Source organism: Puma concolor, chromosome D1 (assembly GCF_028749965.1).
Source record: "Puma concolor isolate L17-30 chromosome D1, mPumCon1.1.hap2, whole genome shotgun sequence".
Taxonomy (NCBI): Eukaryota; Metazoa; Chordata; class Mammalia; order Carnivora; family Felidae; genus Puma; species Puma concolor.
In genome coordinates, this window is record NC_141676.1 from 61,207,282 (window position 1) to 61,234,806 (window position 27,525).

The window sequence follows — 27,525 nt, forward strand, 5'->3', positions numbered from 1 at the left end:
AGGGGGACAAAACATAAGAGACTCTTAAATATGGAGAACAAACAGAGTGTTACTGGAAGGGTTGTAGAAGGGGGGATGGGCTAAATGGGTAAGGGGCATTAAGGAATCTACTCCTGAAATCACTCTTGCACTATATGGATAACTAACTTGAATGTAATTTAAAAAAAAATAAATTAAATTTTTAAAAAAGATAATCTCTCTCCCTCTCCCTGTGCCCCTCCCCTGTGTCTCTTTCTCTCTCTCTCTCTCTCTCTCAAAAAAAAAATTATGAGTAGAAGAGAAGAACATCACCACAGATCCATTTTCTATTTGAAAAAAGTAAAAGGAAAGGGAAATACACTCAAAATAGAAGTAGTAGTTCAGAAAAGAGAAATCCTCTGATTGGGAAATAGAGGTAAAACATATATAATTTTCCACTGCTAAAAGGAAAAAGATACATTTTATGATCAACCATCCCATGGCCAGAGGGGTAAGAGAAGTGAGAATAAGAACAGAAGTAAATCCAAGAGCCTAGCTCATGGCTTGAGATGCAGAAAGGTATCTAAGGGTAATTTTTATTAAGTCCAAGGAGATTTTAGATATGGAAAACATTGGCTTTGAAGCATTTACAATCATCTGAAAAAAATTACTTTTAAATCTAAGAGAAAGGAACTATGGATTAAATTAAGCAGTGATTAATAACAGTTAAGTTTGGAAAAAGTTGCCATTTTATCCCCTGGTGCTTTTAATTCTGAAAAGCTGTTGCTAATTACATATTTATAAATATAGACAATAATTTTAGTTTCTTCTTGTGCTTGGCTGTTTTAACTTGTTTTTATTTTTTATTTATTTAGGCATGTTCTTAATTATCTCATAAGAAATCTGGCTATCTGAACCACAAAGCTATTTATGAGGTACTGCAATGCTTCTAGTAATGGCTGAAGGAAATAAACAACTTTCTGATTTCTGACTTATATAAGAACAAAAACACCAGCACACAAAAAAGTGTGTTGAATGATAACAGACTGGAGGTAAAGCAGAGGCTGATGACTATGTTCCACAGACAGGGACACAGTCTACACAAATGTTTGCTAGCAGAGGGAAGGAGGAAGACAGGGTGAGAAGGGAAGAAGGGGAAAATAGGGGATTCAAAAAGAGCCACACAAAGAAATCCTGATATGAGGAGATGCTAATTAAAGTAGTCTGGTGGTAATGCAGATTTTATGCAAGGCAATACATGCCAAGAAAGACATGGTCAAACACTTACTTCAATCCTTTGTAGAACAACCTCTTGTAGTCAACATTTATTCTACTGATATTTTCTTTTGTAAGACGTTCAATGGAAAATAACTGGCCCACTTGCTGAAAACCAGGAGCTCTGCTTTGGACATACTGCCTATCAAAACTTGGCAACCAAAAAATCTGTAAGGAGAAAAAGGAAGTCTTTAGTGGATAATCAGCTCTCTAGGTACAAAGAGTCTCATTCCAGCACTGGTAACAGTCTATAGAGAGTAGAGAGAGATTCTAGCCCTTGGTGAAAGAGTCAACGTGGCCTAATACCATCCAATGAACTCTTATGATGGGACTTTCACCAGGGCTGTTCTGGAGTGAGATTTCTTAACGTTAATATCCTGAGTCAAGGGCCCATTGTGTTCAGATAGCCCCACACTAGCCAAAGTGGATGAGGAGTTGGTAGGTGCAGATGAAAGGTAGGAATCCTATTTCCTCCAGCTGATGATGCTAAAAATCATCTTTGAGAGGGGTCATTTCCTGTCAATGGGGAATACTATTATGACTCATCTGTGGAAATAGTTCCATTTGCAAGAAGACACACATTTGTTTCACTCAGCACTCTACCATATTTTAATAACTTAAGAGATTTGGAATGATTGCCCAAGTGCAGAGAGTTGCTTCTGAAAAACATGATGAACAAATCTCTGCTCAAATAAGAACCAGCTCTTTCTTCTGTACCATTAATTAAAGTCAAATCCTCAAAGCCTTAGTGCTATCCAGGCCCCTTCTAATAGTTCTATGCTAGTGATGGTGCAGGTTACATTGTATAGTCATTACACACATACTTTTTTTTAACAGAGTGCTGTTGTTTCATTTGGTTTGGAGTAGCAAACAGCTTCTGTGTTTTTCCCCACTGAGATAAATTTAACTGGGTCACTCTTAGATTGCCACGTGTAGCTACATAAGCAACAATCTCTATTTCTACAGATAGCAAAATTATTTAGACATCCCAGGGAAGATCTATAAGCTAGGTCAGGTTCAATTGCTATGCTCCTGGGACATGCTACCCACCTCCCAACCTCTACCATAAATAATGAGACAGACATACCAGATGTTGCTCAATTTTAGAGGCAAGGATCACGCTTACTACATGGCGAATATACGTGTGTCTGAGAGGATGTTTCCGTGGAGGGGTATTAAGATCAAATATCACAAACTTTTTTTCCTTCTGTGCAAGTTCCAATAAGTCAGTTAGTTTTGGAATCCTCTGATTTTCTGCTTTTTCACGATCAGCCCTTGATAGGGGTTTCATGTGGTAAAATGGTTTAAACTAAAAACAAATACATCAGAGAATACATTGGCTCCTATCAAAAGCAATTTCCAATTCTCCTGCTAGATAGCCCCACACCCAGGCCTATCCCCACGTTGCTCCATTATCATCCAACCCACCAGATCCTCTGAAATACTGGTCCTGAAATAACAGTTGCCAAGGAGAGAAATTGAATGTAATCTTAATAGGTAATTACGGTATTTGGAATGATTTCTTCTACGCTGTAGAACATGTCGTATTTGCATGGAAAGTCCTTAATATTTTTGTCCTGACCTTCCTTTTCAGATTTTTTTCTATAACTTGAAGTAATACAATCTCTTTTTATAAAAGTCACACTGGCTTCCCACATTTGCTCTCACTGTTCTAGTTATGTGTAATGGAAAAACAGGGTTTGGCTTAAGATTAAATTGGATTCAATCCCAGCTCTATCACTCATTGGTTTTCCTTGCCGTATCCACCTGTTAAATCTTATCCTAAACCTACAAAGCCCAGCTTAAACGCTACCCCCTTCATGAAGCCTTCCTTAAATATTCCTGAGCTAAAAAGACTTTGATGGTATTAAATTCCAAAAACTCATTTTTATGCCTCAGTTGTATATTTCATTTTGCCTTCTATCTATGTCTTAGGCCAGATTCAAATTTTGACTTCATATGCTTCTTTCTGTGTAACTGTGGTAAAACCATTTAAATTCTCAAAGTTTTCATTGCCCAAACTATAAAATGGGGATGTGGAGAGGTAACCTATGTATTTCTCAGGATTATTTTGAATATTAAATATGATAAAATATTTACAGGTTCTACAAGCATGTCTAGTACATAGAAAAGTGCACAATTCACATTAGTTCCCTCACTCTCTACTGCTCCTACTGGAGTGTACCTTCCTTATGGCAGGAATTGTCATATATTCTTTGCAATATTTTTCAAAGAATTTCATTTTATACCTCAGTCCATACATCTATTAGCTATATTAAATTTAAAAATGGCTACTTTTATAGTCATTTGTTTATTTTAGATAATTTGTAGGTGAAGTCAGTGATAAAAGGCTATCTCTAAGAAGGAAACAGGACATGGGTCCTATTCTCAAGACTCAACTAATATCTTTTTCTACACGACTTTATCTTCATTCTCATTCTCACCCTAGATTTCTATTTCTTCCCCTTCCCCTGACCTCCCGCTTTTCAGCAGAGAAATCATCATATTGCACAGTATCATCAAACTAGAACAGAAGCCAGATCATAGAAGTTGAAATAAATCATGGTCTAGACCTCAGTTGAGGTCTATTATTAAGGGTCTTCTTAATCCTCAGGAAAATAAAAAATTTGCCTCAGAATTCAAGAGTTTGGTAGATTCTTCCAGATACAGAACAACTGATTTCACTTAATTATTAGACCTTCATGTGGGGAAAACTGTTAAAAGAGCAGAAAGAGAAACACCAAGACAGAACTGAAATAAATCAGCTGTGCATAATTTTTATAATGTCCCTGAATGAGCAAAAAGAATAAGAAATACTCTATGGAAGGACATTCATAAAGCCTTTTCTTTAAGGATAAATTGAACAAAAAATTTTTAAAAAATAAATATTAAACAATAGGGTTTAAAACAGGATTCCAGTAAGATTTATTTTTTTTTAATATATGAAATTTATTGTCAAATTGGTTTCCATACAACACCCAGTGCTCATCCCAAAAGGTGCCCTCCTCAATACCCATCACCCACCCTCTCCTCCCTCCCACCCCCCATCAACCCTCAGTTTGTTCTCAGTTTTTAACAGTCTCTTATGCTTTGGCTCTCTCCCACTCTAACCTCTTTTTTTTTTTTTTTCCTTCCCCTCCTCCATGGGTTCCTGTTAAGTTTCTCAGGATCCACATAAGAGTGAAACCATATGGTATCTGTCTGTCTCTGTATGGCTTATTTCACTTAGCATCACACTCTCCAGTTCCATCCACGTTGCTACAAAGGGCCATATTTCATTTTTTCTCATTGCCACGTAGTATTCCATTGTGTATATAAACCACAATTTCTTTATCCATTCATCAGTTGATGGACATTTAGGCTCTTTCCATAATTTGGCTATTGTTGAGAGTGCTGCTATAAACATTGGGGTACAAGTGCCCCTATGCATCAGTACTCCTGTATCCCTTGGATAAATTCCTAACGGTGCTATTGCTAGGTCATAGGGTAGGTCTATTTTTAATTTTCTGAGGAACCTCCACACTGCTTTCCAGAGCGGCTGCACCAATTTGCATTCCCACCAACAGTGCAAGAGGGTTCCCGTTTCTCCACATCCTCTCCAGCATCTATAGTCTCCTGATTTGTTCATTTTGGCCACTCTGACTGGCGTGAGGTGATACCTGAGTGTGGTTTTGATTTGTATTTCCCTGATAAGGAGCGACGCTGAACATCTTTTCATGTGCCTGTTGGCCATCCGGATGTCTTCTTTAGAGAAGTGTCTATTCATGTTTTCTGCCCATTTCTTCACTGGGTTATTTGTTTTTCGGGTGTGGAGTTTGGTGAGCTCTTTATACATTTTGGATACTAGCCCTTTGTCCGATATGTCATTTGCAAATATCTTTTCCCATTCCGTTGGTTGCCTTTTAGTTTTGTTGGTTGTTTCCTTTGCTGTGCAGAAGCTTTTTATCTTCATAAGGTCCCAGTAATTCACTTTTGCTTGTAATTCCCTTGCCTTTGGGGATGTGTCGAGTAAGAGATTGCTACGGCTGAGGTCAGAGAGGTCTTTTCCTGCTTTCTCCTCTAAGGTTTTGATGGTTTCCTGTCTCACATTCAGGTCCTTCATCCATTTTGAGTTTATTTTTGTGAATGGTGTGAGAAAGTGATCTAGTTTCAACCTTCTGCATGTTGCTGTCCAGTTCACCCAGCACCATTTGTTAGAGAGGCTGTCTTTTTTCCATTGGATGTTCTTTCCTGCTTTGTCAAAGATGAGTTGGCCATACGTTTGTGGGTCTAGTTCTGGGGTTTCTATTCTATTCCATTGGTCTATGTGTCTGTTTTTGTGCCAATACCATACTGTTTTGATGATTACAGCTTTGTAGTAGAGGCTAAAGTCTGGGATTGTGATGCCTCCTGCTTTGGTCTTCTTCTTCAAAATTCCTTTGGCTATTCGGGGCCTTTTGTGGTTCCATATGAATTTTAGGATTGCTTGTTCTAGTTTCGAGAAGAATGCTGGTGCAATTTTGATTGGGATTACATTGAATGTGTAGATAGCTTTGGGTAGTATTGACATTTTGACAATATTTATTTTTCCAATCCATGAGCAGGGAATGTCTTTCCATTTCTTTAAATCTTCTTCAATTACCTTCATAAGCTTTCTATAGTTTTCAGCATACAGATCCTTTACATCTTTGGTTAGATTTATTCCTAGGTATTTTATGCTTCTTGGTGCAATTGTGAATGGGATCAGTTTCTTTATTTGTCATTCTGTTGCTTCATTGTTAGTGTATAAGAATGCAACTGATTTCTGTACATTGATTTTGTATCCTGCAACTTTGCTGAAGTCATGTATCAGTTCTAGCAGACTTTTGGTGGAGTCTATCGGATTTTCCATGTATCATATCATGTCATCTGCAAAAAGCGAAAGCTTGACTTCATCTTTGCCAATTTTGATGCCTTTGATTTCCTTTTGTTGTCTGATTGCTGATGCTAGAACTTCCAGCACTATGTTAAACAACAGCGGTGAGAGTGGGCATCCCTGTCGTGTTCCTGATCTCAGGGAAAAAGCTCTCAGTTTTTCCCCGTTGAGGATGATGTTAGCTGTGGGCTTTTCATAAATGGCTTTTATGATCTTTAAGTATGTTCCTTCTATCCCGACTTTCTCAAGGGTTTTTATTAAGAAAGGGTGCTGGATTTTGTCAAAGGCCTTTTCTGCATCGATTGACAGGATCATATGGTTCTTCTCTTTTTTTTGTTAATGTGATGTATCACGTTGATTGATTTGCGAATGTTGAACCAGCCCTGCATCCCAGGAATGAATCCCACTTGATCATGAATAATTCTTTTTATATGCCGTTGAGTTCGATTTGCTAGTATCTTATTGAGAATTTTTGCATCCATATTCATCAGGGATATTGGCCTGTAGTTCTTTTTTACTGGGTCTCTGTCTGGTTTAGGAATCAAAGTAATACTGGCTTCATAGAATGAGTCTGGAAGTTTTCCCTCCCTTTCTATTTCTTGGAATAGCTTGAGAAGGATAGGTGTTATCTCTGCTTTAAACGTCTGGTAGAACTCCCCTAGGAAGCCATCTGGTCCTGGACTCTTATTTGTTGGGAGATTTTTGATAACCGATTCAATTTCTTCGCTGGTTATGGGTCTGTTCAAGCTTTCTATTTCCTCCTGATTGAGTTTTGGAAGAGTGTGGGTGTTCAGGAATTTGTCCATTTCTTCCAGGTTGTCCAATTTGTTGGCATATAATTTTTCATAGTATTCCCTGATAATTGTTTATATCTCTGAGGGATTGGTTGTAATCATTCCATTTTCATTCATGATTTTATCTATTTGGGTCATCTCCCTTTTCTTGAGAAGCCTGGCTAGAGGGTTGTCAATTTTGTTTATTTTTTCAAAAAACCAACTCTTGGTTTCGTTTATCTGCTCTACAGTTTTTTTAGATTCTATATTGTTTATTTCTGCTCTGATCTTTATTATTTCTCTTCTTCTGCTGGGTTTAGGCTGCCTTTGCTGTTCTGCTTCTATTTCCTTTAGGTGTGCTGTTAGATTTTGTATTTGGGATTTTTCTTGTTTCTTGAGATAGGCCTGGATTGCAATGTATTTTCCTCTCAGGACTGCCTTCGCTGCGTCCCAAAGCGTTTGGATTGTTGTATTTTCATTTTCGTTTGTTTCCATATATTTTTTAATTTCTTCTCTAATTGCCTGGTTGACCCACTCATTCGTTAGTAGGGTGTTCTTTAACCTCCAGGCTTTTGGAGGTTTTCCAGACTTTTTTCTGTGGTTGATTTCAAGTTTCATAGCATTGTGGTCTGAAAGTATGCATGGTATAATTTCAATTCTTGTAAACTTATGAAGGGCTGTTTTGTGACCCAGTATATGATCTATCTTGGAGAACGTTCCATGTGCACTCGAGAAGAAAGTATATTCTGTTGCTTTGGGATGCAGAGTTCTAAATCTGTCAAGTCCATCTGATCCAATGTCTCATTCAGGGCCCTTATTTCTTTATTGACCGTGTGTCTAGATGATCTATCCATTTCTGTAAGTGGGGTGTTAAAGTCCCCTGCAATTACCATATTCTTATTAATAAGTTGCTTATGTTTATGAGTAATTGTTTTATATATTTGGGGGCTCTGGTATTCGGCGCATAGACATTTATAATTGTTAGCTCTTCCTGATGGATAGACCCTGTAACTATTATATAATGTCCTTCTTCATCTCTTGTTACAGCCTTTAATTTAAAGTCTAGTTTGTCTGATATAAGTATGGCTACTCCAGCTTTCTTTTGGCTTCCAGTAGCATGATAAATAGTTCTCCATCCCCTCACTCTCAATCTAAAGGTGTCCTCAGGTCTAAAATGAGTCTCTTATAGACAGCAAATAGATGGGTCTTGTTTTTTTATCCATTCTGATACCCTATGTCTTTTGGTTGGCGCATTTAATCCATTTACATTCAGTGTAATTATAGAAAGATACGGGTTTAGAGTCATTGTGATGTCTGTATGTTTTATGCTTGTAGTGATGTCTCTGGTACTTTGTCTCACAGGGTCCCCCTTAGGATCTCTTGTAGGGCTGGTTTAGTGGTGACAAATTCCTTCAATTTTTGTTTGTTTGGGGAGACCTTTATCTCTCCTTCTATTCTAAATGACAGACTTGCTGGATAAAGGATTCTCGGCTGCATATTTTTTCTGTCTAGCACACTGAAAATCTCGTGCCAATTCTTTCTGGCCTGCCAAGTTTCAAAAGAGAGATCAGTCATGAGTCTTATAGGTCTCCCTTTATATGTGAGGGCACGTTTACCCCTTGTTGCTTTCAGAATTTTCTCTTTATCCTTGTATTTTGCCAGTTTCACTATGATATGTCGTGCAGAAGATCGATTCAAGTTACGTCTGAAGGGAGTTCTCTGTGCCTCTTGGATTTCAATGCCTTTTTCCTTCCCCACTTCAGGGAAGTTCTCAGCTATTATTTCTTCAAGTACCCCTTCAGCACCTTTCCCTCTCTCTTCCTCCTCTGGGATACCAATTATGCGTATATTATTTCTTTTTAGTGTATCACTTAGTTCTCTAATTTTCCCCTCATACTCCTAGATTTTTTTATCTCTCTTTTTCTCAGCTTCCTCTTTTTCCATAACTTTATCTTCTAGTTCACCTATTCTCTCCTCTGCCTCTTCAATCTGAGCCGTGGTGGTTTCCATTTTGTTATGCATTTCGTTTAAAGCGTTTTTCAGCTCCTCGTGACTGTTCCTTAGTCCCTTGATCTCTGTAGCAAGAGATTCTCTGCTGTCCTCTATACTGTTTTCAAGCCCAGCGATTAATTTTATGACTATTACTCTAAATTCACTTTCTGTTATATTATTTAAATCCTTTTTGATCAGCTCATTAGCTGTTGTTATTTCCTGGAGATTCTTCTGAGGGGAATTCTTCCGCTTGGTCATTTTGGATAGTCCCTGGCGTGGTGAGGACCTGCAGGGCACTTCCCCTTTGCTGTGGTGTATAACTGGAGTTGGTGGGCGGGGCCGCAGTCCGACCTGATGTCTGCCCCCAGCCCACCGCTGGGGCCACAGTCAGACTGGTGTATGCCTTCTCTTCCCCTCTCCTAGGGGCGGGATTCACTGGGGGGGGGGGGGGGGGGGCGTGGCCCATCTGGACTACTTGCACACTGCCAGGCTTGTGGTGCTGGGGATCTGGCGTATTAGCTGGGGTGGGTAGGCAAGGTGCACGGGGGCAGGAGGGGCAGACTTAGCTCACTTCTCCTTAGGTGATCCACTTCAAGAGGGGCCCTGTGGCAGCGGGAGGGAGTCAGATCCGCTGCCGGAGGTTTGGCTCCGCAGAAGCGCAGAGTTGGGTGTTTGCGCGGAGCGAGCAAGTTCCCTGGCAGGAACTGGTTCTCTTTGGGATTTTGGCTGGGGGATGGGCGGGGGAGATGGCGCTGGTGAGCGCCTTTGTTCCCCACCAAACTGAGCTCTGTCGTCCGGGGGCTCAGCAGCTCTCCCTCCCTTTGTCCTCCATCCTTCCTGCTTTCCAAGCAGAGCTGTTAACTTATGACCTCCCAGACGCTAAGTCGCGCTTGCTGTTGGAACACAGTCCGTCAGGCCCCTCCGCTTTTACAAGCCAAACTCAGGGGCTCTGCTTGGCCGGTGAGCCGCCCCTCCACCCCGGCTCCCTCCCACCAGTCTGTGGAGCGCGCACCGCCTCTCCGCCCTTCCTACCCTCTTCCGTGGGCCTCTCGTCTGCGCTTGGCTCCGGCGACTCCGTTCTGCTAATCCTCTGGCGGTTTTCTGGGTTATTTAGGCAGGTGTAGGTGGAATCTAAGCGATTAGCAGGACACGCAGTGAGCCCAGCGTCCTCCTACGCCTCCATCTTCCCTCAAGTCTCCAGTAAGCTTTAAATAGTAATTTGGGGTAGGTCTAACAGCAGAAGCAAATTGAGCCTCTTTTTTTTTGGTACATAAAATAGGAGACTTAGAAAAATAAACTGGAACGGGACAAAACCAATTTAGAGTATCTCCAACAAGTTGTTGAACATTTTTTTTTTTTAAAGCCCTAGAAAACAACAAGCTAGAAATGAAAACAAACTTGTGGTTCTCCACATAAAAACAACACTAAAAATGTCCTCATTCTCTATGCTTATGCTTAGAGAAATTACAAGTAGGAGAATCCAATGTACCCTATTGGTAAGAAATGGAACAATTATCCAAAATCTGCCCAATGATACCACTTAAAGGGAAACACTACTACCCAACATGTGATTCTGAAGATAACTATATATAAATATAGATGAACAATATAGCTTCTTGTTGATACTGGTGCCACTACCTTTACTATTAATACCACTACCATGGAAAATCAGACTGCTCAAAGTACCAAAACTATTCAAGTAGTGGGAATTTCTAACCATCTTAAATCCTTTTCCATGTCCCAAACCATAACTGTTACTTTTGTCAGAACTCTTCCTTCCCTATGGCACTTTCCTATAAATTTCATCATTAGGAATCTACTGTGCAAAAAGACCCACCAGAAGAAATATACTGCAGACAAAATATTTTCAGGAGTTGCAGAAAATTCTACTGCACATTATCAAATTATAGCATGGACATTAGTATATTGATTCCAAAACAAGCAAATAACGGGGCACAGAACTAGAACCCCATGAGGGGAAATGACAGAATAATTGAGAGTCAAACCAGTAAGGGTTCATATTGACTCTCTTGACACTGTTGCCTAAAATCCTCTTAATGCTGAAGTTAAGGAAGATCTAAGCCAACTATAACAGATTTAATAAAATAAGGATTAATTATCCCTTGCTTTAGTCCAAGCAAAATGTCTGTTTTACCTGTTTAAAAAAAGAAAACCCAAAACTGAGATGGTAGAAGATACAGATTTGTCCCACATCTGTAAGCTATTAGCCAAAGAGTTATATACCTCATTTTCTAGTACTGCCTAATGCAAATACACTCTTTTTGGCCCTATCTCTACTTTCTTTCCTGTTTTAGTTGATGAAGACAATCAATATGTATTGCCTTCACCAGGGAACAATCAACAATTTACCTGGAAAATTATGCCTTAGAAATTTACTGAAGCCCCATCCTACTTTTCTCAAGTGTTAAACCAAGATCATAGGGATATGCAATAAGACATATTGAAATTGCAAGATCAACTACATATTCATGAAGCTTCTAAAAAAAAGATTTAGGGGCACCTGGGTGGCTCACTGACTCTATTTCAGCTCAAGTCATGATCTCGCAGTTTTGTAAGTTCAAGCCCCGCTTCAGGCTCTGGGCTGGCAGCACAGAGCCTGCCTGCGATTCTCTCTCTCCCTCTCTCTATGTCCCTGCCTTATTCACGCCTGTCTCTTTCAAAAATGAAATAAAATAAACTTAAAATTAAAAAAATAAAAGAAAAAAATTTTAATTCTACAAAGTAACAGTTGATTATCCAGGGTTCAGCAAACTTATTCTGTGAAGGGCCAGACACTAAGTATTTTTTACTTTGTGGTCATACAGTCTCTGTCACAACTACTCAACTCTGCTTCTATAGTGCAAAAACAGCAAAAGACAATTCATAATGAATAAGCATGGCTGTGTTCCAAAAAAAACACTTTATGGACCCTGAAATTTGAGTTTTATATCATTTTTACAGGTCATGAAACATTTTTCTTTTGACTTTGTTCAACCATTTAGAAATGTAAAAACAACTCTTATGAGCTCACAGTCTGTACAAAAATAGCCAGTGGCTGGATTTGTACAACAAGCCATAGTTTGCCAACACTTGATCTAGACCATGATATACTGGCTGAGGAAGGACATATCTAATGAGAGATACAAATTACCCAAGGCCAAACACTAAGGACAATTAAATAATTTCTGGAATTAAGTGGATGTTGTAGAGTATATACAACAGACTGTTTTGAAATAGACCTCTCTGTATGATTAGACTTAAACATTTTGGAACCATTTTCACAAAACATGGAAACCAAAAAGACCTTCAGTAATCTCAAAATATTTCTTCAACAATCATCTTTGCTGATCTTCTAGATCATAGTAAACATTTCCTTTTGAAAGTACACAGAAGGGGAGGCCATGGTCTGAAAGTATTAGTAAGCTGTAATAACAAAGACTCATTGCCTATTAATGCCCATTGATCCAGTATCAAGGTTTTTTATCTTTGCTTCAGAAGAAAATGCAGGCCTGGTCAAATTAGTCTAAGAATCTTCAGATGCTATACTAGTTTCATCTTTCTATTTTATGGAAACACATTCCATACAAACTCTGTTGTTAACCAAAAATACCCAATGTTTTATGCCTGTTAATTAATTATGAAATAGTCATTTTCTTTTCTTGTATTGCCATTCACCAATATAACACTCTTCATACAGCAACTGTATTATCCTACCAAAGGAGAATCTCCTAATTTCTGTAATTTGAGAACTTTCCATGCTTGGAACAAACCTTTTGTGTGCTCCTATACCAAATCTTGATCTAATATTGTTTACTGACAGGTTTTATCTTAACAATTAAAAAAGATAATAATAAATGGATTATGCACATTCTTCATAATAAATTGATTTTTCCAGATTCTCTCACAAAATCTCAAATCTATTACCAGTTATCAAATTGGCTTGAGTGGCCAAAATTAGGGCCTTCTCTAGGGCATGTGAGAAGTTTTTTTACCTTTTTAGTTATCTGTATTAAACATGAATAACAAATACACAAACTACTGGGTGCCTTGAAGCTTCCCAAATAAATTGCTGTCCTAAAGGTAGAGGTCCACAGTAAAGAGACATTAGAAGAAATACTTTAGCAGATCATTATACTAAACAAAATGCTCTAAAACCCTTAGACAAGGGCCTTTTATAAAGAACAAAGACCAATCTACGGGGTTTAGGAATTCCACCATTAATGCACAAAATTTGGCCCCCAATTCTGAAAAGAAACACTACAACCAATCAGGTTGCCAGATTCATGGTGGCTACCTTGTAGCACCAGTTAACCTTTTTTTCAAAAATATTTTAAATGTTTGTTTAGAGCATGAGCAGGGGAGGGGCAGGAAGAGAGGGAGAGGGAGGGAGAGGGAGAGAGAGAGATTGAGAATCCCAAGCAGGCTCCACGCTATCAGCATGAAGCCCAGCGCGGGGCTTGAACTCATGAACCATGAGATCATGATCTGAGCTGAACCAAGAGTCAGGCACTTAACCAACTGAGCCACTCAGGTGCCCCACACCAGTTAACTTCCAATGGATACTTCCCCAAAATCTTCATGACACAATTCATTACAGTAGGGATAAATTGGCTGCAATATCAAACACTGATAAGGTAACTATTCTATGACATCAGAAGTATGACCAGTTCTTTCCCCACCTGTAACCAACATAATCCTGGAAAAACTATAAAGTGAGAAATGAATTGGAACTTTGCACCAAAGGGCCCTTTGAGGTTCTCTAACATGGTTTTGTACAGTGTCTTCCCTCTGTGGACTATGAATTCATACTAGTAACCATGTTTACTTTTTGGTTGGGCTAAAGCATTTCCTTATTGAATAGTCACTGCAACTTAAAATAGCTTTAAAAACTATGACTATTTTTTGGTATTTATCCTATTTGGTATTCTCTCAGATTTTTGGATTTGTGGTTTGATGTCTGTCACTAATTTGGGAAGATTTTCAACCATTATTACTTCAAATATTTTTTCTTCTCCATTTGGTATTCCTATTACACGTATGTTAATACCTTTTGTAATTTTCCCCATAATTCTTGGCTATTGTGTTCTTTTCAGTTATCTTTTTGTGTTTCAGTTTGGGAAGTTTCTGGTGATGTATCTTCAAGATTACTGATTCTTTATCTGTGTCCAATCTACTGATAATGTCCCCCCTAAATCTTGGCTATTGTATTCTTTTTCAGTTATCTGTGTTTCAGTTTGGGAAGTTTCTGATGATGTATCTTCAAGATTACTGATTCTTTCTTCATCTGTGTCCATGCTACTGATAAGCTCATCAAAGGCATTCTTCATTTCACTTAAATATTTTTTATTTCTAGAGGCTTTCAATTCTTAGAATTTTCATCTCTCTGCTTACATTACTTATCTTTTCTTGCATGTTGTCTACTTTTTTCATTAAAGCTATTAACATAGCCTACTTTTTCCATTAGATCTATTAGCATATTAATCATAGTTATTTAAAATTCTCTAATAATTCCAAAATCTGTGTTATATCTGGGCACTTTTTTTTTTGTCTCTTCATATTGTGCTTTATCTTGTCTTAGTATCTTAAAATTTTTCTGTTGGAAACTGGACATAATGTCATGGATATGAGGGACTGAGATAATTATGTTTTTATATAGCTATAGGTACTAGAGGATTCAGTTTCTGTGTTTTGTTTTGTTTCCTCTCCTATTGTCTTTGGGTTCCTTAAGAGCTCCTTCTTAGACAAAGTATGTTTTGCAGCCCTCTCAGTTGTAACCCACTATAATTATATTGAAGCCCTATTCATGTGGTGATAAGGTGTTGGGAAAAGGAAGCATTCTACAATCTTATGATTAAATTTTGGCTTTTACTGAGTGTAAGTTCCAGAAGCATTTCCTAGTCTTTTTTTTCTCTACCCTTACATGAGACAGGAAGATTAGAGTGAACTGGAGTTGACTAACTGCCCTTCCCACATGTTAGATAAGGTTCTGGAATAGTACTTCTCCCTGAAGACTAGGGCTTTGCAATGGAGAACACTCAGGATGTTATTTCAAAAAAGTTACTTTTCTCCTCCTGCTGCCCAAAACAAAGTTTTTTCCCCAGTCCTCACTATGAAAACCTGATGGGAGTCCTTGGAGGCAAAATGGGAGTCTATATAAAACTGGGTCCCCAAGAGTTTTTAATTCTCAAGCTAGTCCACACTCAGCCTCCAGCATTAATCAAAATTACCAATAACTTAAACTGTTCCTACCAGTTCTTGGCCCCAGTGGCTTCTGCTTCTAGTAAACTGATCTTGGCTGTGATTCTCTGTACTCACCTTTCTCTCTAGATTGAGTGGCTCTGTCCAGAGTGATGGTTTGCCCTGTGATTTCAATTCTTTTATGGATCTTAAAAAGCCATTGATTTCCAATTTGTTTTGAGTTTTCTCTCTCTCTCTCTCTCTCCCCCTCTCTTTTTAAGGATGGGAGTTAGCACTTCCAAGCTCTTTATGTGTTGTAGCTGAAATGAGAAGTCCTCTCTGATTCGATTTAGGGTTTTTTGTTTTGTTTTCTGTTTCTTTAAATATTGACCTTGTTTCTTGTGTCCATACTAAATTCACCTATTAGTTCTTGAATATTTTTTGTAGATTCCTTGGGATTTTTTACACCGGCAATAATGTCCCCTGCAAAGAGAAATAATTATATTTCTTCTTTTCCAGTCTGTATGCCTTCTTCCCTTATTGCACTGGCTAGGATTTAAAATATGATGTTGAATAGGAGTGGTGAGACATTCTTCTTTTTTCCAAGTCTTAAGGAGAATAAGTTCATTCTTTCACCAATAAGTATGATGTTAGATATATTACAGAAGTATCTTTATCAAGTAAAGGTAGTTCCTTTATATTTTTAGTTCTCTGAGAGTTTTTAATCAAGAATGGAAGTTAAATTTATGAAATGATTTTTCTTCATGAATTGAGATTATACATTTTCTTCTTTGTGTGTTAACATGGTTAAATTAATTTTCAACTATAAACCATGCATTGTCAGCATGATACCTCTTTGATCACAGTATATTATCATTTTTACATATTGCTAGATTCAGATTAACATTTTCTTAATGATTTTTATATCTGTATTCATGAGGTTTTATCAGTCTTGAGATTTCTTGAAAATGCCTTTTTATAGATTTGTTATAAGCGAAATTCTGGCCTCATAAAAATGTACTGGAGATTATTATTTTTTTTATTTTATGGAAGAGAATTTAGAATTGGTATTATTTGTTTCTTGTGCATTTGGTAGAATTCACCAGTGAACACATCTACAAACTGGTTTCCTGTGGGACGTTTTTAAACTACAAATTCAGTTTCTTGAATAGTCTTAAATAGGACTTAAATAGTCTTAAATAGTCTTAAATAGGACTATTTAGGTTACATATTTCTTCCTGAGTGAGTTTTGGTAGCTTGTGTATTTCAAACAATTGTTCCATTTCACCTAAATTTTCATATTTATAAGCACAGCTGTTCATAGACAATGATGTGCTGCTAAATGCTTAACAAGGAGCTCTTGAGAAATAAAGAGATCTGACTGTAGTGCTTGTCAAGTTTTTGTTGGTTAAATACTATAACCATGCCTAATTTCATAACTGATATAACAATTGGTTCCAAAAATTCTGAAATTTAATAATTGGCTCTTATGAACTAATATGAGCCAGCTCCACTATCACCAGTATTTCATTATTATCTTCTTTAATGTCTGGAGGATCTGAATGGATAAACCTTTATCTCTAATACTTGAAATTTGTGTCTTCTTTTTGTCTTGGTCACTTAGTTAGAAGCTTATCAGTTTTGTTGATCTCTTCAAAGAATAAGTTTCTTTCACTGACATTTTCTATTTCTCTGTTTCCATTCCACTGGTTTCTGCTATTTATTACTTCTTTTCTTATTCTTATTTTTGGTTTAATTCACTGTTATTTTTCTAGTGTCTTAAACAGGAAGCTTAGATTACCGATTTGAGACTCTTCATTCCTAATATAAGCAGATAATCCCAAGGGGGTTTTCCTCTAAGCATAACTTCAGTTGAATTCTACCAGTTTCAATACGTTCTATTTTCATTCAGTTCAAAATATTATCTAATTTCCTTTGAGATACCCTATTTTATCTAGGGTTTCTTAGAGCTATGTTTTTAAAAACATTTGGGAATATTTTTAAAGAACCAAACAAATTCTGGAGCTGAAGAACTTAATAAATGAGATGAAGAATGTATTAGAAAACATTAGAAATAGAGCAAATCAAATGGAAGAAATAAGCAAGCTGAGAAACAGGAATCTTGAAATGATTCAGGTAGGAAAGAGACAGCTAAGACTTTTAAAAAGTGAAGAAACCCTATGAGAACTATCAGACTCCCCTAGAAGAGCCAAAATAAGAATAATGGGTATACCAGAAGAGAAAGGGGCAGAGAGTTTATTTAAAGAAATGACAGTGGAGGGGTGTCTGGGTGGCTCAGTTGGTTAAGCATCCCACTTCGGCTCAGATCATGATCTCGTGGTTCACGAGTTCAAACCCCGTGTCAAGCTCTGTGCTGACAGCTAGAGCCTGTAGCCTGTGTCTCCCTCTCTGGATTCTGTGTCTCCCTCTCTCTCTCTGCCCCTCCCCTGCTTGTGCTCGGTCTCTCTCTCTCTCAAAAATAAATTTTAAAAAATTAAGAAAAAAAAAAAGAAGTAACAGCGGAGGGGTGCCCAGGTGGCTCAGTCATTGAAGCATCGACTTTGTCTCAGGTCATCTGGAGTCTGCTTCAGATTCTGTGTCTCCCTCTCTCTTTACCCCTCCCCTGCTCGTGCTCTGTCTCTCTCAAAAATGAAAAAACTGGGGCGCCTGGGTGGCGCAGTCGGTTGAGCGTCCGACTTCAGCCAGGTCACGATCTCGCTGTCCGTGAGTTCGAGCCCCGCGTCGGGCTCTGGGCTGATGGCTCAGAGCCTGGAGCCTGTTTCCGATTCTGTGTCTCCCTCTCTCTCTGCCCCTCCCCCGTTCATGCTCTGTCTCTCTCTGTCCAAAAAATAAATAAAAATGTTGAAAAAAAAAAAAATTTTAAAAAAAAAATGAAAAAACTAAGAAAAAGAAAGAAAGAAAGAAAGAAAGAAAGAAAGAAAGAAAGAAAGAAAGAAAGAACGAACGAACAGTGGAGAACTTCTCAAACCTGTTGAAAGAGTTGGGACACAAAAGTCCATGGAGCCAATACATCACCTTATTATCTCAATGCAAAGACCTTCTCCAAGACACATTATAATAAAGCTGTCAAAAGTCAATAATAAGGAAATGTGAGAGGCTGCCAAGAGTTTTTTTAAAGTAGCCTACCAAGGAACCCCTATTAGACTATGAGCAGATTTCTAGGCCAGAAGAGAGTGGAATGACATATTCAGGGTACTGAAAGATTGAAAACTGCCAGTCCAAAATACTTTATCCAACAAAGTTATCCTTCAGATATGAAGGAGAAATAAAGACTTTCCCAGACAAACAAAAGCTAGTGGAGTTTACCACCACTAGACCTACCTTACAAAAAATGCTGAAAGGAGCTTGTCTACCTGAAATGACACATGTACACAAAAACTCTGAGTAAGGTGATACAAAGGCAGAATCAGAACACTAACTGTATTTTAGAATATGATGTTAAACAATTATAGCACAAAGGTTAAAGAAAAAGAGCATTAAAAATAACTATAACTACTACAATTTGGTAACAAACTCACAACATAAAAGGAGATCATTTCTGACAGCAAAAATATGAAAGGGGAAGAGTAAAAGTATAGAATTTATATAGACAAAAATAAATTGCTATCAGCAGAAAAAGGAGTATTTTATCTAACATTTTATGAAAACTTCATAATAACCACAAAACATAAACCTAGAGCAGAGACACAAAACACCAAAAAAAAATTGAAACCCATGGGGCTCCTGGGTGGCTCAGTCAGTTGAGCAACCAACTTCTGCTCAGGTCATGATCTCATGGTTTGTGAGTTCAAGCCCCACACTGGGCTCACTGCTGTCAGCATGGAGCCTGGTTTGGATCCTCTGTTCCTCTCCCTCTCTGCTCCTCCCCCACTCACACTGTCTCAAAAATAAATAAACATTAAAAAAAAGCTTTTTAAAGGTGAAACCCAGCAAACCATTATGGAAAACCACCAACCTTAAAAGGTAGACAGAAACACAAGAAAAAAGAAATAATGGAGATACAAAATAATCAGAAAAAAAAGATAAAATGTAAGTCCTTACCTATCAGTAATCACCTTAAATGTAAATGGATTGAAGTCACCAATTAAAACACAATTAAGACAAAGAGAGGCTGGATGAATAAAAAAAGAACATATGCTGCCTTTAGGAAGACTCATTTCAGCTCTAAAGACACAAATAGGCTCAAAGTGATGGGGCAGAAGATGATATTCCAAGTAAATAAACAAAAGAAAGCATGTATAGCCATATTTCTATCAGACAAAATAGACTTCAAGCCAAAAATGTTAACAAGAGGCAGAAAATAACACTATCTAATGATAAAGGGGTCAATACATGAGGAACACAAAATAATCATAAATATGTATGCTTCCATCACCTGAGCACTATTTTTAAATTTTATTCCAATAGAGTTAACATAGTGTTATGTCAGTTTCAGACGTACAATATTGTGATTCAACAATTCTATATATTACTCAGTGCTCATCATGATAAACGTACTCATATTCCCTTTCACATATTTCACCCACTCCCCAACTAACCTCCCTTCTGGTAACCATCTACAGTAAAACCTTGGGGTTTTTTTGAGTAACTTGTTCTGTCAGTGTTCTGCAAGATGAGTGAACATTTCTAATGAATTTTAACTTGATAAATGAGCAATGTCTTGTAATACAAGTAGCACATGACACCAAACATCACATGATTACAACTGAGCCAATGGTTCTCTCTCTTTCACTGTGGGATTGTGGGTGATTGTCTACCATGCTCAGCCTCGGTGTTTGGCAGAGATCAGTGATATTTCAGAACACTGGAAGGTACCCACAACTAGCACTAGGGTACTTTTTTGTCACTAAAGCACCTATGGGCAGTACTTTGCTTTTCCATACAAAAGTAAGCTTAGGAATGCTTTGCTTCATTCTAGATCATTGGATAGGTTCCTTGCTAAAGTTGCATGAAAACAAAAAAATTCCATTGAGCCAATAGCAGTGATTCCATCAATGATAGTGAAAGTTGTCCTACACATTAACCCTCCTCTTTTGCCTCTCTCACACCAGCCATGAAGGTTTTCAAAGATAAGTGGAGATTAATTTATTTTTTTATACATTTTACATTTTATTTATTGTTTTATATTATATTACAGTATTATAATCATTTTTAATATGAAATTTATTGTCAGATTGGTTTCCATACAACACCCAGTGCTCATCCCAACAAGTGCCCTCCTCAATGCCCACCACCCACTTTCCCCTCCCTCCCACCCCCCGTCAACCCTCAGTTTACTCTCAGTTTTCAAGAGCCTCTTATGGTGTGCCTCCCTCCCTCTCTAACTTTTTTTTCCCCTTCCCCTCCCCCATGGTCTTCTGTTAAGTTTCTCAGGATCCACATAAGAGTGAAAACATATGGTATCTGTCTTTCTCTGTATGACTTATTTCACTTAGCATAACACTCTCCAGTTCCATCCACGTTGCTACAAAAGGCCAGATTTCATTCTTTCTCATTGCCAAGTAGTATTCCATTGTGTATATAAACCACAATTTCTTTATCCATTCATTAGCTGATGGACATTTAGGCTCTTTACATAATTTGGCTACTGTTGGAAGTGCTGCCATAAACACGGGGATACAAGTGCCCCTATGCATTAGCACTCCTGTATCCCTTGGGTAAATTCCTAGCAGTGCTATTGCTGGGTCATAGGGTAGATGTATTTTTAAGTTTTTGAGGATCCTCCACACTATTTTCCAGAGTGGGTGCACCAACTTGCATCCCCACCAACAGTGCAAGAGGGTTCCCATTTCTCCACATCCTCTCCAGCATCTATAGTCTCCTGGTTTGTTCATTTTAGCCACTCTGACTGGCGTGAGGTGGTATCTCAGTGTGGTTTTGATCTGTATTTCCCTGATGTGGAGTGACATTGAGCATTTTTTCATGTGCCTATTGGCCATCTGGATGTCTTCTTTAGAGAAGTGTCTATTCATGTCTTCTGCCCATTTCTTCACTGGATTATTTGTTTCTTGGGTGTGGAGTTTGGTGAGTGCTTTATAGATTTTGGATACTAGCCCTTTGTCCAATATGTCATTTGCAAATATCTTTTCCTATTCCGTTGGTTGCCTTTTAGTTTTGTTGTTTTCTTTGCAGTGCAGAAGCTTTTTATCTTCATGAGGTCCCAATAGTTCATTTTTGCTTTTAATTCCCTTGCCTTTGGGGAGGTGTCAAGTAAGAAATTGCTGCGGCTGAGGTCAGAGAGGTTTTTTTCCTGCTTTCTCCTCTAGGGTTTTGATGGTTTCCTATCTCACATTCAGGTCCTTTATCCATTTTGAGTTCATTTTTGTGAATGGTGTAAGAAAGTGGTCTTTTTTCCTTCTTCTGCATGTTGCTATCCAGTTCTCCCACCACCATTTGTTAAAGACACTGTCTTTTTTCCATTGGATATTCTTTCCTGCTTTATCAAAGATTAGTTGGCCATACATTTGTGGCTCCAATTCTGGAGTCTCTATTCTATTCCATTGGTCTATGTGTCTGTTTTTGCGCCAATACCATGCTGTCTTGATGATTACAGCTTTGTAGTAGAGGCTAAAGTCTGGGATTGTGATGCCTCCTGCTTTGGTCTTCTTCTTCAAAATTCCTTTGGCTATTCGGGGTCTTTTGTGGTTCCATACAAATTTTAAGATTGCTTGTTCTAGCTTCGAGAAGAATGCTGGTGCAATTTTGATTGGGATTGCATTGAATGTGTAGATTTCTTTGGGTAGTATTGACATTTTGACTATATTTATTCTTCCAATCCATGAGCATGGAATGTTTTTCCATTTTTTTTGTATCTTCTTCAATTTCCTTCATAAGCTTTCTATAATTTTCAGCATACAGATCTTTTACATCCTTAGTTAGGTTTATTCCTAGGTATTTTATGCTTCTTGGTGCAATTATGAATGGGATTAGTTTCTTTATTTGTCTTTCTGTTGCTTCATTATTAGTGTATAAGAATGTAACTGATTTCTGTACATTAATTTTGTATCCTGCGACTTTGCTGAATTCATGTATCAGTTCTAGCAGACTTTTGGTGGAGTCTATCGGGTTTTCTGTGTAGAGTATCATGTCATCTGCAAAAACTGAAAGCTTGACTTCATCTTTGCCAATTTTGATGCTGTTGATTTCCTTCTGTTGTCTGATTGCTGATGCTAGCACTTCCAACACTATGTTAAACAACAGCGGTGAGTGGACATCCCTGTCTTGTTCCTGATCTCAGGTGGAAAGCTCTCAGTTTTTCCCCATTGAGGATGATATTAGCTGTGGGCTTTTCATAAATGGCTTTTATGATGTTTAAGTATATTCCTTCTATCCCGACTTTCTCAAGGATTCTTATTAAGGATGCTGAATTTTGTCAAATGCTTTTTCTGCATCAATTGACAGGATCATATGGTTCTTATCTTTTCTTTTATTAATGTGATGTATCACATTGATTGATTTGTGAATGTTGAACCAGCCCTGCAGCCCAGGAATGGATCCCATTTGATCATGGTGAATAATTCTTTTTATATTCTGTTGTATTCCATTTGCTAGTATCTTGTTGAGAATTTTTGCATTCTTGTTCATCAGGGATATTTACCTGTGGTTCTCTTTTTTTCACCGGGTCTCTGTCTGGTTTGAGAATCAAAGTAATGCTGGCTTCATAGAATGAGTCTGGAAGTTTTCCTTCCCTTTCTATTTTTTAGAACAGCTTGAGAAGGATAGGTAATATCTCTGTTTTAAATGTGTGGTAGAATTCCCCAGGGAAGCCATCTGGTCCTAGACTCTTATTTGTTGGGAGATTTTTGATAACTGATTCAATTTCTTCACTGGTTAAGGGTCTGTTCAAGTTTTCTATTTCTTCCTGTTTGAGTTTTGGAAGTGTATGGGTGCTTAGGAATTTGTCCATTTCTTCCAGGTTGTCCAGTTTGTTGGCATATAATTTTTCATAGTATTCCCTGATAATTGCTTGTATTTCTGAGGGATTGGTTGCAATAATTCCATTTTCATTCATGATTTCATCTATTTGGTTCATCTCCCTTTTCTTTTTGAGACGCCTGGCTAGAGGTTTATCAATTTTGTTTATCTTTTCAAAAAACCAACTCTTGGTTTCATTGATCTGCTCTACAGTTTTTTTAGATTCTATATTGTTTATTTCTGCTCTGATCTTTCTTATTTCTCTTCTTAAACTGGGTTTGAGGTGCTTTATTGTTCTGCTTCTATTTCCTTTAAATGTGCTGTTAGATTTTGTGTTTGGGATTTTTCATGTTACTTGAGATAGGCCTGGATTGCAATGTATTTTCCTCTCAGGACTGCCTTCGCTGCATCCCAAAGTGTTTGGATTGCTGTATTTTCATTTTCATTTGTTTCCATATATTTTTTAATTTCTTCTCTAATTGCCTGATTGATCCATTCATTCTTTAGTAGGGTGTTCTTTAACCTCCATGCTTTTGGAGGTTTTCCAGGCTTTTTCCTGTGGTTGATTTCAAGTTTCATAGCATTGTGGTCTGAAAGTGTGCATGGTATGATCTCAATTCTTTCATACTTATGAAGGGCTGTTTTGTGACCCAGTATGTGATCTATCTTGGAGATTGTTCCATGTGCACTTGAGAAGAAGTATATTCTGTTGCTTTGGGATGCAGAGTTCTAAATATATCTGTCAAGTCCACCTGATCCAATGTATCATTCAGGGCCCTTGTTTCTTTATTGACCTTGTGTCTAGATGATCTATCCATTGCTGTGAGTGGGGTGTTAAAGTCCCCTGCAATTACCACATTCTTATCAATAAGGTTGCTTATGTTTGTGATTGCTTGTTTTATATATTTGGGGGTTCCCGTATTCGGCACATAGACATTTATAATTGTTAGCTCTTCCTGATGGATAGACCCTGTAATGATTATATAATGCCCTTCTTCATCTCTTGTTACAGACTTTAATTTAAAGTCTAGTTTGTCTGATATAAGTATGGCTACTCCAGCCTTTCTTTTGAGTTCTAGTAGCACGATAGATAGTTCTCCATCCCCTCACTTTCAATCTGAAGGTGTCCTCTGGTCTAACATGAGTCTTTTGTAGACAGAAAATAGATGGGTCTTGTTTTTTTATCCATTATGATATCCTATGTCTTTTGGTTGGAGCATTTAGTCCATTTACATTCAGTGTTATTATTGAAAGATACGGGTTTAAAGTCATTGTGACGTCTGTAGGTTTCATGCTTGTAGTGATGTCTCTGGTACTTTGTGGTCCTTGCAACATTTCACTCACAGAATCCCCCTTAGGATCTCTTGTAGGGCTGGTTTAGTGGTGATGAATTCCTTTAGTTTTTGTTTGTTTGGGAAAACCTTTATCTCTCCTTCTATTCTGAATGACAGATGTGCTGGATAAAGGATTCTTGGCTGCATATTTTTCTGTTCATCACATTGAAGATTTCCTGCCATACCTTTCTGTCCTGCCAAGTTTCAGTAGATAGGTCTGCTACTACTCGTATGTGTCTACCTTTGTAAGTTAGAGTCTGTTTATCCCTAGCTGCTTTCAGAATTTTCTCTTTATGCTTGTATTTTGCCAGTTTCACTAAGATACGTTGTGCAGAAGATCAATTCAAGTTACGTCTGAAGGGAGTTCTCTGTGCCTCTTGGACTTCAATGCCTTTTTCCTTCCCCAGATCAGGCAAGTTCTTGGCTATGATTTGTTCAAGTACACCTTCAGCCCCTTTGTCTATCTCTTCTTCTTCTGGAATTCCTATGATATGGATATTGTTCCGTTTGATTGTATCACTTAGTTCTCTAATTCTCCCCTCATACTCCTGAATTTTTTTTATCTTTTTCTCAGCTTCCTCTTTTTCCATAATTTTATCTTCTAATAATTCACCTATTCTCTCCTCTGCCTCTTAAATCCATGCTATGGCCACCTCCAATTTATTTTGTACCTCACTTATAGCATTTTTTAGTTCCTCATGACTATTTCTTAGTCCTCTGATCTCTGTAGCAATAGATTCTCTGTTGTCCTCTATGCTTTTTTCAAACCCAGCGATTAATTTTATGACTATTATTCTAAATTCTTGTTCTGTTATATTGCTGAAATCAGTTTTGATCAATTCGTTAGCTGTTGCTACTTCCTGGAGTTTCTTTTGAGGAGAATTCTTCCGTTTTGTCATTTTGGGTAGTTCCTATGGTGTCTCCAAATGGCAGGCCACTTCCCCCTATGCTGTTGAGAGTAACTTGTGCTGGTGGGCAGGTCTGCAATCAGACCAGATGTCTGCCCCCAGCCCACTGCTGAGGCCACAGTCGGACTGGTGTGTAGCTTATCTTCTCCTCTCCCAGGGGCAGGACTCAAGTGTGGAGTGGCGTGGCCCCTGTCTGGGCTATTTGCACACTGTCAGGCTTGTGGTGCTGCTTCGATACTATCTAGCCAGGGTGGATCCACAAGGTGCACAGGGGCAGAAGGGGCAGGCTTAGCTTGCTTTGCCATCGGTGGTCCCCTGCAGGAGGGGTCCTACAGCACCAGGAGGGAGTCAGGCCTGTCGGAGGGATGGATCCATAGAAGCACAGCGTTGGGCATTTGTCGGTGCAAACAAGTTCAGTGACAGGAACTTGTTCCGGCTAGGGGATGGGAGAGGGAAATGACACTTGCCAGCGCCTTTGTTCCCCTGCTGAGCTGAGGTCTGTCTTCTGGGGCTCAACAACTCTCCCTCCCGGTGTCCTCATGCCCTCCCCACTCTCCAAGAGCAGAGCTCTTGACTTTTAACATTCCAGATGTTAAGTCCCACTGGCTGTCAGAACTCACAGAATCCGGCTCCTCTGCTTTTGCAAGCCAGACTTCGGGGGCTCTCCCTTGCTGGGCAGGCTGCCCCTCCACTGCCCCGGCTCCCTGCTGCCAGTCTGTGAAGCATGCACCCCCCTCTCCGCCCTTCCTACCCTCTTCCGTGGGCCTGTTGTCTATGCTTGGCTCCAGAGAGTCCGTTCTGCTAGTCTTCTGGGGGTTTTCTGGGTTATTTAGGTTGATGTGGGTGGAATCTAAGCGATAAGCAGGACGAGGTGAGCCCAGCATCCTCCTACACTGCCATCCTGTTTAATTCATCTGTAGCTTCCCTCCACTCACTGAGCACCGCCTTCTCCCCTGGGACCCTCGGCAGTTATAATCATTTTTATACAAACATTTTGGGGTTGTGGAATGAATCATCATTATTATATCATTCATTATTTTTTATGGAAAAATTAGCTTTGATATACAAGTGCTTTGGAGTACAAGTATGTTTCCGGATGAATTATACTCGCAAACCAAGATTTTACTTTATTTGTCCTCTATAGTTGAGTTTCTTTTTATGGTTTATCTCTTTTTATTTTGTTTCTTATATTCTACAGGTATGAGTGAAATAATATGGCATTTGTCTTTCTCTGACTGGCTTATCTCACTTAGCATTATACCCTCTAGATCCATCCATGTTGTTGCAAACAGCAAGATTTCATTTTTTTGTGTGGTTTTGATTTTAGCTATTCAGATAGGTGAGGTGATACCTGATTGTGGTTTTGATTTGCATTTCCCTGATGATGAATGATGTTAAGCATCTTTTCATGTGTCTGTTGGCCATCTGTCTGTCTTTTTTAGAGAAATGTCTTTCATGCCTTCTGCCCATTTTTAATTGTATTATTATTATTATTATTATTATTATTATTATTATTATTACTGGTGTTGAGTTGAAGTTCTTTATATATTTTCATAGTACCCTATATTAGATGTACCATTTGTAAATATCTTCTCCCATTCCATAGGTTGCCTTTTAATTTTGTTTTTCCTTCACTGTGCAGAAGCTTTTTATTTTGATGTAGTCCCTGTAGTTTATTTTTGCTTTTGTTTCCCTTGTCTCAGTAGACATATCTAGAAAAATGTTGATATGGTCAATGTCAGAGAAATTACTGCCTGTTCTCACTTCTAGGATTTTTGTGGTTTCAGGTCTCACATTTAGGTCCTTAATCCACTTTGAGCTCATTTTTATGTATGGTATAAGAAAGTGGTCCAGTTTCATCCTTTTGCATGTAGCTGACCAGTTTTTCCAACAGCATTTGTTGAAGAGACTGTCTTTTTCCCATTGGATAATCTTTCCTGCTTTGTTAAAGATTAATTGACCATATAATTGTGGGTTTATTTCTGGGCTTTCTATTCTGTCCTATTGATCTTTGAGTCTATTTCTGTGCCAGTATCATACTGTTTTGATGACTGCAGCTTTGTAATGTAACATAAAGTTCAGGATTGATATGTCCAGTTTTGTTTCTCTTTTTCAAGATTGCTTTGATTATTTTGGGTCTTTTGTGGTTGCATATAAATTTTAGAATTGTTTAGGAGGAACCAAGATGGCGGAAGAGCATGGAAGTTTTTTGTGTGTCTCGCATCTATGAAATACAGCCAGACCAACACTAAACCATCCTACACACCTAGAAAACTGGT

The 27,525-nt window shown here is 38.3% G+C and overlaps 1 protein-coding gene across 4 annotated transcripts in view; it reads right to left on the reverse strand.

The window, feature by feature from the left end:
• Positions 1-27,525, reverse strand: part of GDPD4 (glycerophosphodiester phosphodiesterase domain containing 4) — a 179,749-nt gene that overhangs the window by 69,850 nt on the left and 82,374 nt on the right. For 3 of the 4 annotated variants that reach the window (XM_086678387.1, XM_086678386.1, XM_025929088.2), the window contains 2 exons: positions 2,321-2,542; positions 1,247-1,401 (listed from right to left, as the gene is read on the reverse strand). In XM_086678387.1, coding sequence (XP_086534513.1) covers positions 1,247-1,401; positions 2,321-2,542 — 377 coding nt within the window. The remainder of the gene's footprint in view (positions 1-1,246; positions 1,402-2,320; positions 2,543-27,525) is intronic. The other variant, XM_086678388.1, reaches the window with a different exon arrangement.